Raw genomic sequence first — 14688 nt, 5'->3', positions numbered from 1 at the left:
AAATACAGAGAGGGCAACTTTAATATGAAGATACATTACATTTTTCTAATTGAGGTTTTACTGAACGAACTACAAAAAAGTTAATTCTAAGCAAAGTTTTGTGAGCTGCTTTATTAATGATTATTGGTTACTGATATTATATTTGAGGTCTCATGTTTTTTATTTTGATACGCTTTATTAATGAAAACTACAGATTGTTACAGCGCGCGAATTCGAATGGGGGCGGGGCGACTGAATTTTTAACAAAATATGTATGCAAACACGTTTTGGGTCTAGCAATTCGGCTCAAACTAACAACACCGCCACTGGAAGCAAAACTGATACCTATTGGACAAAAAAGAAAACGAGGCCGGCCCGCTAAGTCCAAGCCAGCACTTATCATACAGTGACGATGAGTAAGTAGAGCTCCTCAATCCTCATAGGTACCAATGAACCTTATTAATAAGATTACTTTTTTTTGGGTCGACAGAAGCGACTTATTTTATTTTGTTTTTTTTTTGTTGATTCGATTTAAGAAAATACTTTATTTCATTTTTCGTAATACATTGTTTCATTTGATTACCTACCCTTAAATTTTAATGATTTATTTTTTTCGCTACTAGTTACTGTTCCGTCAAATATTTATTTCATAAGATCATTTTTTATTTAAATGTGGGCTCATAATACGCTGCTCATAATAGTATTTTTCAAAGTAGTTTTTGCATTCGAAACACTTCATTAAAGTTAAAAATACCGCTCAGTATGAAAAAAGCATTTGCCAAATATTGAAAAAATGCAAGACCTAACGTTGACACTCAATCAAATATTAGGTCGCTCAAATATTATGAAGCTTCTCATTTTGTATTTTAAGGAACTCAATTTTTTTTTGTAAGTTGCTATTTTTTTGATTTTTCGTCACTCGCACTCAGTCGCTCACTTAGTAATTCTTTAGCCAACATTAATTATTTTTGACACTTACAACATAAATTTACAGTCACTCGTTTAAATACTACCCCTTATCTAATTTAATAATATAATGTTTTAGAACTGTACCTACTTACAGATTATTTTAAAAATTTACGGAATTTAATACAAAAAATGTGTTGTCAGTTATGTATGAGAGAATCGATTTGGACATTATTTTGCTCGTAAAATTGATAGCAAATTAAAAATTAAATAATTTATACTTGATATCGCTAGGATCAAGTAACATCACTGGAAGCTTTTAAAAAGCTTAAAACTGGAGTTTAAAGAAAAAAAAAACTATTTTTGTGAAACATTAAAAAACAACACAGAGTGGAAAACTAAAAAGATAAAAACCGAGAAAATGGCACCAAAATGGTTCTTAAACAGTCACGAATTAAGGAACCGCCCCCCTAGACAAGACAAGGAAATAACTACAAACTTGATAGTAAATTGTAATTTCGAAATCGCTTCGAAAGTTGAGTATTTCTGCGTGAAACGATTTCGAAAACTGTCTCCTATGACACTTTGTCTAGGCTCTGGGCCAAATGCTGTCAACATTGGAGGACGTGGGATGCTTTAATTATATACAAAATAAAAGTCCAAAGGCTAGGTGCCGCAATGGAGTATCTTCCTGAACGCCTTTCGGAACTCCGGGTTGAAGATGGTGTAGATGACTGGGTTGAGGAAGGAGTTGATGTAGCCGAGCCACGTGGTGAGGATGAAGGCGGTGACCCCTGGAGAGTAGGACAGGTCGAACTTGGTGCACAGGGCGTCGAGGACGGAGCAGGTGAAGAATGGTGCCCAGCAGAATAAGAAGACACCTGGAAAAAGAAAACATGTCTTGTGACAAACTTTTATAATGCTAGCTAGGGATAGGAATTCGCTGCCTGCTGCTGTCTTTCCTAAAGACTATAAAAGCGCCTATTCAAGGCGAGAGTGAATAGGCGCTTAGGTACAGGGCAGAACACTATTCAGGCAAGGCGAGAGTGAATAGGCACTTACAGGGCAGGTATGTACCATCCTACACTGCATCTCACTGTGATTGCGGTCAAATACCTGCCGATGCTCTGCATAGAAAATATCGATAGTGGAAGTATCAATTAATGTAAGGGACATTTTGGCCAAAATGAGTTATATATACCAACGCATTCAGAATTTTCGGCTCTATCGATTGGTATACTTGAAATGTTGATATCTTTAAAAAAATGTCCCTTACCTTAAACATTTTTAATCTTCTGAATACGACTTTTGGGGAAACAAATGATTTAAAGGACGTAAATTCCTTTTAATAATACAATTCAGCCCTTACCCTAAACTGTTGGTTTTAACTTTTGAACTCATTGAACCTTACTTCATTTAAAACTTTTTGATTTATTATAATTAGGCCCTTACGTTAATATGCATATAGGATATCAATTACTTTTTTTGGTGGTGATATGCATTTAATGCCTCCCACTCCTACTACACTTATGAACACTAAGTTGTCTTGTTTCTATCTTTTTTCTGTTCATTTTTACGCAGTTGGGTTTTTAACCGAGGGGCTGAAGGCTCTTCAGAAGCTGTTCAATTCCGTCATCCTCGAAGGAAAAACGCCTACGGTATAGCACAGAACTGTGGTGACACTCTTCTTCAAAAAAGGCGACAAAACCTTGTTGAAGAATTATAGACCCATCTCACTTCCGAGCCATGTCTACAAGCTGTTTTCGAGAGTCATTACGAATCGTCTCGCTCGTAAGCTCGATGACTTCCAGCCTCTCAATCTCTCAATCGCTTTAGTACACCACATACATACGCCACGGCAGATTATACAGAAGACCGAGGAGTATAGTCAGTCACTTTGCCTGGCGTTTGTGGACTATGAGAAAGCTTCGATCGAGACCTGGGCAGTACCTACTACAGTTTCTCCAACGGTGTCAAATTGACTACCTATATCGATACATCGAAATGTTGAAAGGCTTGTACGAAAACGCCACAATGTCGTTCCGTCTCCAGGATCAAGACTCGAAACCAGTTGCAGCAGCAGACAGGGGGAACTGAAAACTCCGAAACTGTTTCTGGACTGGAACGGATTCGGCATAAATATCAACGGTGAGTAAATAACCCACCTTCGATTCGCAAACGATATCATAGCCATGGCTGAGACCGTGGAAGATCTAGGCACAATGCACAATGGCCTGAGTCGAGCCTCTCAACAAGGGGGTCTTAAAATGAAACATGGACAAGACAAAATCATGTCAAATGTCCGTGTAGCACCCACTCCTCTAAAGGTTGGATACTCTACACTCGGCAGTTGTTGACACTTATATATACCTAGTACAAACAGTCCAGTTAGGCTGGTTATAGTGTCACGCGGACCGTCCAGTGCGGATCCGCTTCACACAGCCGATCTGTAAACTTCGAGGAAGCGTTTTAGAGTAATGCGGTCCGCAGGAATCGCTCGCTCCCTATCAGTTCATACAGATTGGCTGTGCGGAGCGATCCGCACTGACGGTCTGCGTGACACTAAAACCAGCCTTAGGTAGGTCTAACTTCGAGGAAGAGGTCAATCGTCGAATCCAACTCGGCTGGCAACGTTCAGGAAGCTTCGTGATATTCTCACGTCTGAAATATCGCTCTGTCTCAAGACAAAAGTCTTTGATAACTTATGGATCTGAGACGTGGTCGCTTACTGTGGGCCTCATAAGAAGACTCAAGGTCAAAGGCGATGGAGCGTGCTATGCTCGTAGTGATTGAACCAGAAATGACGTGATCCGCAGGAGAACCAAAGTGACTGACATAGTCCGCAGAATCGCTAAAATCAAGTGGCAGTGAGTGGAGCTCGTAGCTTGCAAAGCTGATGGCCGCTGGGGCAGAAAAATTCTTGAGTGGCGACCACGAGCTGGAACCTCCACTAGGTCGACCGACGATCTGGTGAAGGTTGTAGGAGGTGCCTGGATGCGGGCGGCGCAGGACCGGTTGTTGTGGAAATCCTTGGGGGAAGACCTTTGTCCAGCAGTGGACGTCATTCGGCTAAAACGAACGAACGATGATTGAAAAAAAAAAACCTAACTGCGTAAAAATGAACAGAAAAAGATAGAAACAAGACAACTTGTTCACAAATGCAGACGTAGGCATCATCAGTGACTAAATGTTTTGTTGGTGATGTGTATTTGATGCCTCCAACTGCATTTGTGAACACTAAGTTGTCTTGTTTCTATCTCTTCTCTTCGTTTTGTTAATGAATACTCGAATGCAACCTCTACTTACATCAGGTTTCAATGTTAAAATTGTCAAGTTACAATAATATTACTGTCGTGTTTATTCTTAAATGTACCTTACAACATACATGACATTCCATACTTTGAAATTTCAACATTGTAAGGTACAGTCAAGCTCGTTTCTTTAATGTAAGGGACATGCTATCTTTTAAACTACCCATTTTTCGAAAATTTGACGTTTATATTATGAAAGAACAGAAAATTCTAAGAAACTTTGCCATAGAAACTATTTAAATCGTAACATCACATAAAAAGATATTGAGGTATAAAGAAAAAAAAAATCGTTTTTTGGCTCTCCTGAAAAGTCGTGTTTTGTCCCTTACAGTAATTGATATTTCCACTATCGATATAGTAATTGGACAGTTTAGTTAGCAATAGCAATAGATATTTTAAGAGCTGGTAAAACACCTAGATACTCCATAACTTTCTATAGCAGAGGAACCTTTGTAATCAACTGATGACGGACTGAAGTGACCCTTTTCAAATGGAACTTAAACTTCATTCTAAACAGTTAATTAAATTGAAAACTGTTTGGGGCTATAATGAAGAGATTAAATAAGTTTTGAATTATTGGTGAAGGTCTCTTTAAAAATAATTTGTACATATCTACTGTTCTACAAGTATACAGGGTGTCCCGTAATGTAACGTCAAGCCGGAACTGGGTGTTGAGGCAAGTTGTGCTGGTTATCAGAAAAATATAAAAAAAAAATCTATGTGGCATATTTTAAAAATAATAGCCATTTAAAAAAAATCAAAAAATTCTACTCCAGGTGACGGTCCTTTTGCTCGTGTTGCCACAAATCTTCACTTTTTCCAAATTTTTTTTTTGTTATGTAACCCTGAATAATGCTTCTCTAAATTGTTATCAAAATTACAAAACCAGCTGCTCCAGCTTGGACGAAAAAAATACATTCTTCTCAAAAAAAATTTCAAAATAAAAATTTTGCCTAGTTTAAACTGACTGTACTGAAAAAAAAATGTACTACGCGAGTGTGGCAAGTGACGTCATAATTTGGCGCATTTAGTAAGGATTCCAAAATGGTATAACACTTTGTAAAATCTTGCTGTAATTGTCGACAATTTTTGTTTATTGGAAATAATCCCGTTTTTAACTTTATCTACCTTGGTTAAAAATATTATTCTAATGTGCCCAAAATTTAAGTTTCTGGCTTAAGTGAGGTGGAGAAGCCATTTTAAAAGGTATGAGCGGGACGGAGAGGGCCATCTTACCAAGCAGGGATGTTATGGATATCCAACCGTAACCGAAACTATCGGATATCCGAAATAAAAAAATGTCCATAACCGTAACCGAAACTGATTCAAAAGTTACGGATAGTTTCGGATAAAGGCCAAACTGCAAAACTCTATGAAATTTGCAGTATACACGCCGCAGTTGCAATGCCGCGCTGCCGATTTCATAGTTTTGCAGTTTGCGGTTGCAGTTTGCGGTCTTGGAATTGTACCTTAAATCTTAATATTTGTTACCAACTTGTCTGGCATTCGCTGGCACCATCTAATATGCCAGCCTGTTTTACCTTTATCATACATAGGTGTCGTCTTAGTTGATACATAAAGTAGCTATGTGGGTCACGCTCACGCAGCATCTTGCTATTTGTATTATACCTACATTTTTGAAATTCTAATAATTCCGTAACCGAAATTATAGACTTTCGGATAATCTGAAATGATTTCATATCCGTGACCGTAACCGAAACCGGTATAATATTATTCTAATATCCGTAACCGTATCCATAACCGAAGCTTCATATTCTTATTATCCCTGTTACCAAGTACAAGTGCAGGCAGAGCAGGTAGTAAAGGCGCGCGCGCACGGGTGACTTTTGTCACAGTATGTCAACTACTAATTACTGTCATGGTGACAAAAGTTTCTGTGACTGACTGTACGGTAGTCAGTCACAGAAACTTGAATTTTGGGCACATTAGAATAATAATTTTTAACCAAGGTAAATAAAGTTAAAAACGGGACTATTTCCAAAAATCCAAAAATTGTCGACAATTACAGCAAAAATTTACCAAGTGTTATACCATTTTGGAATCCTTACTAAATGCGCCAAATTATGACGTCACTTGCCACACTCGCGTAGTACATTTTTTTTTCAGTACAGTCAGTTTAAACTAGGCAAAATTTTTATTTTGAATTTTTTTTTGAGAAGAATGTATTTTTTTCGTCCAAGCTGGAGCAGCTGGTTTTGTAATTTTGATAACAATTTAGAGAAGCATTATTCAGGGTTACATAACAAAAAAAAAATTTGGAAAAAGTGAAGATTTGTGGCAACACGAGCAAAAGGACCGTCACCTGGAGTAGAATTTCTTGATTTTTTTTAAATGGCTATTATTTTTAAAATATGCCACATAGATTTTTTTTATATTTTTCTGATAACCAGCACAACTTGCCTCAACACCCAGTTCCGGCTTGACGTTACATTACGGGACACCCTGTATAATAATTAATTGTCGTTCATTTCAGCCAGCCAAATGACGTCCACTGCTAGAAAAAGGCCTTACTCAAAGATTTGCACAACGACCAGTCTGCACCGCCCGCGACCTTCACCAGATCGTCGGTCCACCTAGTGGGGGGCCTGCCCACACATCGTCTTACGAATTACGTTATCAAGATTATAATACTCACCTAAAACAATAGCAAGAGTCTGGGTGGCTTTCTTTTCTTTCTTAGCGAAGGACTTGGCTCGGAGCTTCCCGACCCTGTTGGCCCTAAAGATTGTGAATCTGGCGGCTGATGCTGCACTCCTGAACCTCCTCCGGGGAGTTGATATGATGGAGCTGCTGCTTAGGCGGCTGAGTTTCTTCCTGTTGATAAAATATACATTCCTTTTAATGCCTACAACTGGTATGATAGTGATAACTTTTCTAGTTCTTTTGCTAAAGGTTGGCTTCCAGCAAAGGTGCAAAAAAGGCGACGGAGAAATCAGGATCGAATTCCGAGGGTAGGTGCTAGCTTCAATAAAACTTATTTAACGCGTTTAAAAGCATACCTAATACCGAAACTAAATCACATTATTTTATGACTTTTAGTACTTTTCTAAATGGCTGGTATTCTGAGGCCCAAAAGTCCACAAAACCAACCAAACTGTGTCCACGAAATTTTGTAAAGTGGATAGACTTTCAAATCATACAGTTCTTTAAAAAAACTGCTTGGAACAGCTCCGTCATCTGACGTAACAAGCTATACGAACTCAACCGAGGGCTCAAATACATAAGAATATTCCCGAAAAAAGTTTCTTGACCGATTCGGATGCTCATTAAGAAAGGGACACTAAACAGAATCCAATTACTCGTGTTATTAATCCAATATTGCTCTGTGACATAGCCTTTCATTATTATTACTTTGGTACTAGATTCCTGAGTAAATGCTTTAAGCTTTGGTGTCCGATTCAAAATTCCAAGTTTTGAGTGCTTTAGTTTGCAGTTGTAATGGATCGGATGCCGAAATCTGGGATTCAATATCTAAGTATTTCAACTCTACATGACGTCCACTGCTCAGTGGCGTAGCTTGGGGGGGGGGGGGGGGGGGGGGGGCAGGGGGGGCCATGGCCCCGGGCGGCATATGAAAGGGGGCGGCGGATAAGAAAAAAAAACATTGCATGAACAAGAAAAAAAAGTTATTCCAAATCGCGTCGTAATATGTTACGTACCGATAAAGCGAAACGAAACGCACAAGTGTGCGCAAGAGAGGACGATAATCGCTTGGTCGGCGCGCGACGAGCTCTACAATATGCTAAAAGTTTATGTGAAGAGCTTGGAATTTCAGTAGAACCCCCAAGACAAATCAAGAGAAAGCATCTTTTGGCGATGGATCTTTAGACGTTGGGTTATCGTACGAGAATGAACTCAGGCGAACAATGTTCAATTCAATAGACAGAGTAGGTAACTGCTGAAATTCGTGATCGATTCCAACAGCTGCAAAATCTAGCGCAAAAGTATTTCTTTTTAATGCCGGCAGTAATGCTGGGCTCAGAAAAACTTAATCTAGATCAAGCTCCTCGAGACATAAATACAGATGAGTTCCAACATGAGCGCGCACGTCTACGAGCGTTCGTAGCTGCAACAAATCCAGACTGTAAAAAAGAGCTTACGAAGTCCGGTTCTGTGGGATTATTAAAATATATTATTGACTCCAAACTTGAAGATGACTGGATGATTGATCCAACGATCATAGCAAATGTTGTGATAGGGATAGAGACATGCGATTTTTGGTTTTACAAAGATAATACGATAGAAAATAATACAAAGTAATAAAAACCACCTGTTATAGGGGCATTTTTTGGAGAAATTTATCAAATAACCAAAAAAACACGAATTTAAAAGCAGATTTTTTTCAAAAAGTATTATTTTTTATTATTTGTTGGCATTTTTTGTGTATTTTATGTATTTTTTTTAGTATCGCCTATTATTTAGCATTATTACTGTTTTTATTTTATCAGGATGTACCGCTTACTTTAAAAGTTATTACGTTTTCTTAAAATAAGTAATTGGAAAAAAAAAATCTAATATATTTTTTTTAAATCTCAAAAAAAATTTGACCTCTTTTTTGTCGATAAAAATAGGTCTAGTTTAATCTATTTTCATATGTACACTTTAACGTGACTCACACTGTGTATAATTTAAGATAATATTTACTCTCAATTGACAATTATTAGATACTTTAATACTTGTTATTATTGTTTATTGTTATACACCTAGTGTTACATAATAAAGCTGAGCTATTTAAGAGAATCAAACTTCCTGTGGGTTTCAAGTAATTGCTTCTCTTTAATGTATTTTCCTTCTGAAGCAGTGCGTGGTAGTTTATTTTGACTTTCAACAAATAAGGTGCATAGTGTACCTGAAGTCCATTCAATATAATATTTAAACTTTAAAATATTTATAATTAAAATAAAGGGCGGCGGATTTCCGGACGGCCCCGGGCGGCGAAAAGCCACGCTACGCCACTGCCACTGCTGAAAATAGGCCTCGCCTAATAATTTCAAATCAGCCTGTTGGTAGCGGCCTACCTTTTGTAAAATATGTTCATCTGTCCACCTTGTCTTACGCTGCGTTTGTCTCATTTTCATCTTAGTACCTAATTATTAATCTATTTATAGGATTTTAATGATATTGTCTACATCCATAACTTTAATTAAGAAACTTAAAATAAATTACTTCAAAAAACCAAACACGCGTAAGAATAATTCGTAGAAAAATTACAGATAACTTACAATTAATGCCTTAAAGTTTATATTAACAAAAAGTACGTGATAGTAAGACGACAGCGATCATAAATCTCGTGGACGCTCCAGGACCGGTGCTTTACTTGACAACATTAATTTCAAGATGGCACGTCCGTTTGTTTTAATTTAAAACCCTGAAAGTAATATCACAACAACTGTGCTTCATACAGTAGGATCATTATACATAGGTATACTATCTCAAATACCTATGTGGCAATAATATGTAAATGGTGTGACACAACGGGGACAAAGGCTACAGTCTCGAGATCTCCTGTGAAATGGATTGTAGAAACAGATCTTAAAAATATCACATTAAAGAACTGTTCTCGTTGCCAAAAAATTATGTAAAAATGTACGTTATTAGTGCGTAAAGTATGTTTAGACGCAGGCATAGCGGCGCAGAATAGAAGAATGGAACGAAATTGTATAAGTAGATTCATTCATTATTAGTATCATATATAGGACATAGGATAAAATGAAACAACGGTCTGTTTGCTATTACGTCTATTTGTGAACTGGCGAACCACAGATCATACAGGAGTATTTATAATAAGTTTAAGGTTTACCCTCCATACATAACAATTTTCAGGGCACTTCACTTCCAAATATAGCTTGCTCTACCACTACTTCGGGACAACATATTGGCTGGTGTGTTGTAGGTATATGTGCAATACAAACTATAAAAATTATTATATTATGATTATTACAATCTTTAAAAAAATATTATCCCGAGTGTCTGTGGTGAATACCTAATCTCTTTCATAACCATTTTCATGTGTACCTTTATTCTGAGTTGAAGTATCAGAATAAACATATACATTAAATGCCGAATGGGGCCACTGTTTATTATTTCGTTATGTGCCTGAAATATATCGCTTGCTATGTTATTGTGCAGACGTCGTAAGTGGATAAATTTTTCACCTTTACAATATGAATTTTATCTTCATTTTATACTACGGAACAGGTGAAGAATTTATTGTTAGCAATTTGGAAGCAATATTGTACAGCGAGGTTAAAAATGATACGTCTACAGAAAATTTCTTGAAGGTGACCTTTGAAAGTAGTCAAGTAACAAGTATCAGCATCTTTTTCAGGTATTGGTTATTTTTTTACGATATACCCATATCGTAAAAAAATAACCAATACCTGAAAAAGATGCTGATACTACTAGAAGTAGAAGTTTTGCTGTTTATTTCGTCGATTCAGTCAAATTCGTCGTTGTTGATCCGTGGTTGAGGATTCCAGGTGAAGCTCGCTTCCACCTTCGGTCTGATCGTCACTTACCATCAGGTGAGATACAGGCTAAGAGCTTCCTCGTTGTGAATAAAAAAATAATCCGTCCACTACTGGACAAAAGCATCCCCCACGGATTACCGTAGAGAGTCCTGAGTTGCCCTCATCCAGGTGTTTTCAGCGATCTTCACCGGACCATCGGGCCACCGAGTAGGAGGCCTGCCTACTCTACGTTTTTCGTTTCGCGGTCGCCACTCAAGAACTCTTCTGTTCTACGAGCTGTTTGTTTGTTTGTAAAATGATTGATGGAGTATCAGTATAACTTATAAAAATAAAAGTTAAGTAAATAAGAACAATTTGATATTTTGACTAATTCAATCTATTACAGCAATATTGTTCCTTTGATCTAGGAAGTCTAATGGGTAATTTTTAAGAGAGGAATCTGTCAAACTACTTACATTACGGTTACATACATACGAGTAGTTCGTAGTACATACCTAGTTCCAATCAAATTAATTCCAACTTAAGTAAGTAAGTACGTCAAACGCAGAACGTTCCTAAACGTACGGGACCCAAACTAGTGTGAGCTCAACTAAAACCTGCGAGTTTCAGAACGCTTTCAAATATTTGCTTGAGTTCCGAGTTTGATGAATCGCGTTCAAGAGACCACTCAAGTAGGTCAAATCGGTCACACGAGAAACTTACCTATTTCATGTAAAGGATCAATTCTAACACTTTAAATGAATTAGGTAGACCCTAATTAATACAATACTTTGTACCTTGGTGTGGGTTACCAAAATTCTTTGTACCTATAGCTAGTCAGTTTTGACCAAAATTTGGAATATAATTAAAAACATGGCAGTTTTATGGCCTTTTGGCCTGTACCACAGCCAAGATTGTCAGGTTATTAATCTAGGTAGGAATTTTGAGCATTTAGCATTTTATACCCTCGTTACGATACTGAATTTTATCTATTAAAGTATTGAATGTCATTTTAGATCACGATTCTTAATCATGGTGTCCTTGATTCCAATTGTTTCTAGTAATAAACTGGATGTTTGATGGACAATAAAGAAGCTTTAAATAAGATGCTATCTTATTAGGGGAGTAAATCTGATTAATTTAAGCGCTAAGTATTTCTTATATACTTCTCAAAGCAACTTCACGTAGTCTCTCTCGTAAATGAGTAGAGTTAAAGCGTAATTTCGCACTTCATTTGCATTTATATTCGGTTTTAAATAAATTAACATAACGATGACTCCGTGGAGTTGCCAGGTAATTTATTGTTCTGTTGTAAACAGGTTAAAAACACTGAATGCTTTTGAGGTATTAAGTATTCAGCAGCCTTTACAGAAGGTAATCTGTTTATATGCTGGTTGCCTGCATAAACAACGACCGTTTAATTATTTTCTAGAAAACTGGACTGTGTACGGCAACCAAATAATTTTAAAAGTCCGGGCACATCTAATTTATTTTAGAAAAACAGTCAAACTGAAGACTACACTAGACTCCTGACATGTCCCGGAACCATTCAACGATGCTTACATTGTTAGTGTTAAAATTATGTTTAGGTGGTTCAAAAGTACGGAATATTATATGCGTAAAACTATGAGATTGAACCGGCAATCGCCAGCAGTCAGCAAAACAATATTTGCTGAAATTATGTGCAGAAAATGTCACGAAATGGCAAGTTCCTAATAAAATATATCATGCTCAAGTGGTTTTTATCGGAACTTTCTTACACTCGGCGAACATTTCTCGCGGCGGAGCAAACGGATGCATTTCCATAAGTGCAGAGCTGCGGAATAGTTGAAAATTCTAAGTACTCCCGTTTGCATCCAGAATAGAAATTAAACATGGCCAAGATTTAATTTCTTGGTCTAGAATTTTAAGTAACGTTTGGTAAGTTATTAATTTTTAATGGTTTAATATTATTTTATAAGTTTCTTTACCAGAACGTATCTAAAAGTCATGTAATAAAAGCAGGAAAGTAACTAAAGAACTCCTATATTTCTAAGACCAAATCGATATATGAACTGCCCACGTGTAAGGAAAATGAAATGAATTTCATACAGTTATGAAAGGCATTACATTATTATGCCGATGTTCTTATACATACATGCAGACAGATAAACGTATAAGTGGTTACAATTCATAAAAATGTCCTACACTATTAGGATCGTGTGGTGCACGTAGGCAGTGAAAATCTCTCAAACAATAAAACACCGTGGCAGGAAATCTGTGATTCAATATTATTAAAACTTGCTTGCTTTAAAATAATACGACTGCCCATCACTAACTATCCCCTAAAATGTTTCAACCATGTTGATGCATCAGGGACTTAATGCCATGTGGTTCACGTCATCTCAGTCAATCCTGATACGAAAATAAAACGCAATAGTAAAAATACTTATTCCGCAGGCAACCGTGACAGCCACGTCAGCAGGCGTGTGAAATGGCTCGCCTAATGGTATACTACCGCATAAATCTACCCATACGCCGTGGAACTCGTTCAATACATCACTTGTTATAGATGGAACGAAATATGGCCGAATGAAATCGAATAGCTCCATTTTATGTTGTATACTTTTGGAGATGTAACGTGATAAGAATAGGATGTCTGGAAGCAGATAGGCTGTTTTATCAAACAGTCTCACGCCCGTATTTACAAAAAATGATTGGCTCATGTGTCACTATGCGTCCAGCACGCGCACTGTGAGACCTCATAGAAATGTTTGTGAATACGGGCGTGAGACTGTTTGATAAAACAGCCTATCTGCTTCCAGACATCCCATTCTTATCATATAAGATCTTGCTTGTGAACTTGTTTATGGTCAATATACTATCATCAGTACACCAGATTATAGCGGCAACAAACAAGCTAAAATAATTTGTATAGGCATCCTAAGTGCAAATGTCACTTTTCTTTCAGAAGAATTTGAATCAAAAGACTTGAAGAAGTGGGAAATTGTGTGATATTAATGCTCCTTACACTAAATAAAGTTGACTTGGATTGATGCTACTTTTACTCCAAGCAAACTTCTGCTTACTTCTTACACTCCTGCATTCATAAACAGTATCAAGGTAAGGTGCATGAAATCTCTTCACAGATTTAAATGGGGACCTATAGATGGGTGACACTCTATCAACTTACTTCAACTCCGGTTTCTTCGGCGCGTCAGTCTTTTCTCCTTCTCCCTTTTCTTCCTTTTCTTCTTCTTTCTCTTCTTTTTTCTGCTCCTTCTGCGTGGGAGAAGCAGGGGGCGTGTGCTCCTTCGCATCGCCGTCTATGTTGGACGGGGCGTAGCCCGAATCGTTGTTGGTGTTCGGGTCCATCATTGGGATTGGTGAGGCGAGGTTGGCCATTATTCTGGAGACAGAATTAAGAATATACCTTTTATATTTGCATACGCACCACACAACAAGTGTGCTTTTTAAAAGCCTAATTGAAAATGTTTATTTGACACAAAATAAAGAACAACAATAAAAATAACAAATCAAGAAAAAATACTTTTAGAGGTTAAAATAATAGTATTAATTGACATCTAATTACTATTTCTAATGAGTCATTAACTTAATTATCTAATTAGTACGGTAATACGGTTAGATGTACAAATAAATAATCAAACAATAATAACTGTTGTATCTAAAAAAGTACAGAAAAACTGATGCCCATTAGTTTGGAATAATGTAATCTGCAATGTTTGACAAAAATTGGTAAAATTGATATGTCTAGAATCTAGATGATCGAAACGTCTTCTGAGGTCAAATCCATCAATATGATTGACTTAACAACTTTTACGAGGTTAACTTACAGGCCAGTCTCCTCAACAACAGCTGCCAGCATGAACCTTGCCGACCTGGTTGTTGCCAACTCCTCAGCATACGCCCCCATCTCGGTTCTAAAGCTGAAATACACACCAGAACGAAGTTAAAAGGCTTTGGCAACATTTCAACTGTAAGTACGTTGAATTTCAAAAGATTGCGGAACATTTTTGGCGGAC

At 37.2% G+C, this 14688-nt stretch overlaps 1 protein-coding gene across 1 annotated transcript in view; it reads right to left on the bottom strand.

Moving 5' to 3' along the window:
- Positions 1-1092: 1092 nt before the first annotated feature.
- LOC135078120 (dopamine D2-like receptor) overlaps positions 1093-14688 on the bottom strand; it is a 57284-nt gene continuing 43688 nt past the window's right edge. The window contains exons 6-9 of the mRNA XM_063972698.1: positions 14500-14592; positions 13839-14054; positions 6853-7031; positions 1093-1766 (exon numbers count right to left, since the gene is read on the bottom strand). Of these exons, the coding sequence (XP_063828768.1) occupies positions 1552-1766; positions 6853-7031; positions 13839-14054; positions 14500-14592 (703 nt within the window). The 3' untranslated portion in view covers positions 1093-1551. The remainder of the gene's footprint in view (positions 1767-6852; positions 7032-13838; positions 14055-14499; positions 14593-14688) is intronic.

Source organism: Ostrinia nubilalis, chromosome 14 (genome assembly GCF_963855985.1).
Source record: "Ostrinia nubilalis chromosome 14, ilOstNubi1.1, whole genome shotgun sequence".
Taxonomy (NCBI): Eukaryota; Metazoa; Arthropoda; class Insecta; order Lepidoptera; family Crambidae; genus Ostrinia; species Ostrinia nubilalis.
The sequence above is the reverse complement of the archived record's forward strand: the minus strand, read 5'-3'. Positions and strand labels throughout refer to the sequence as shown.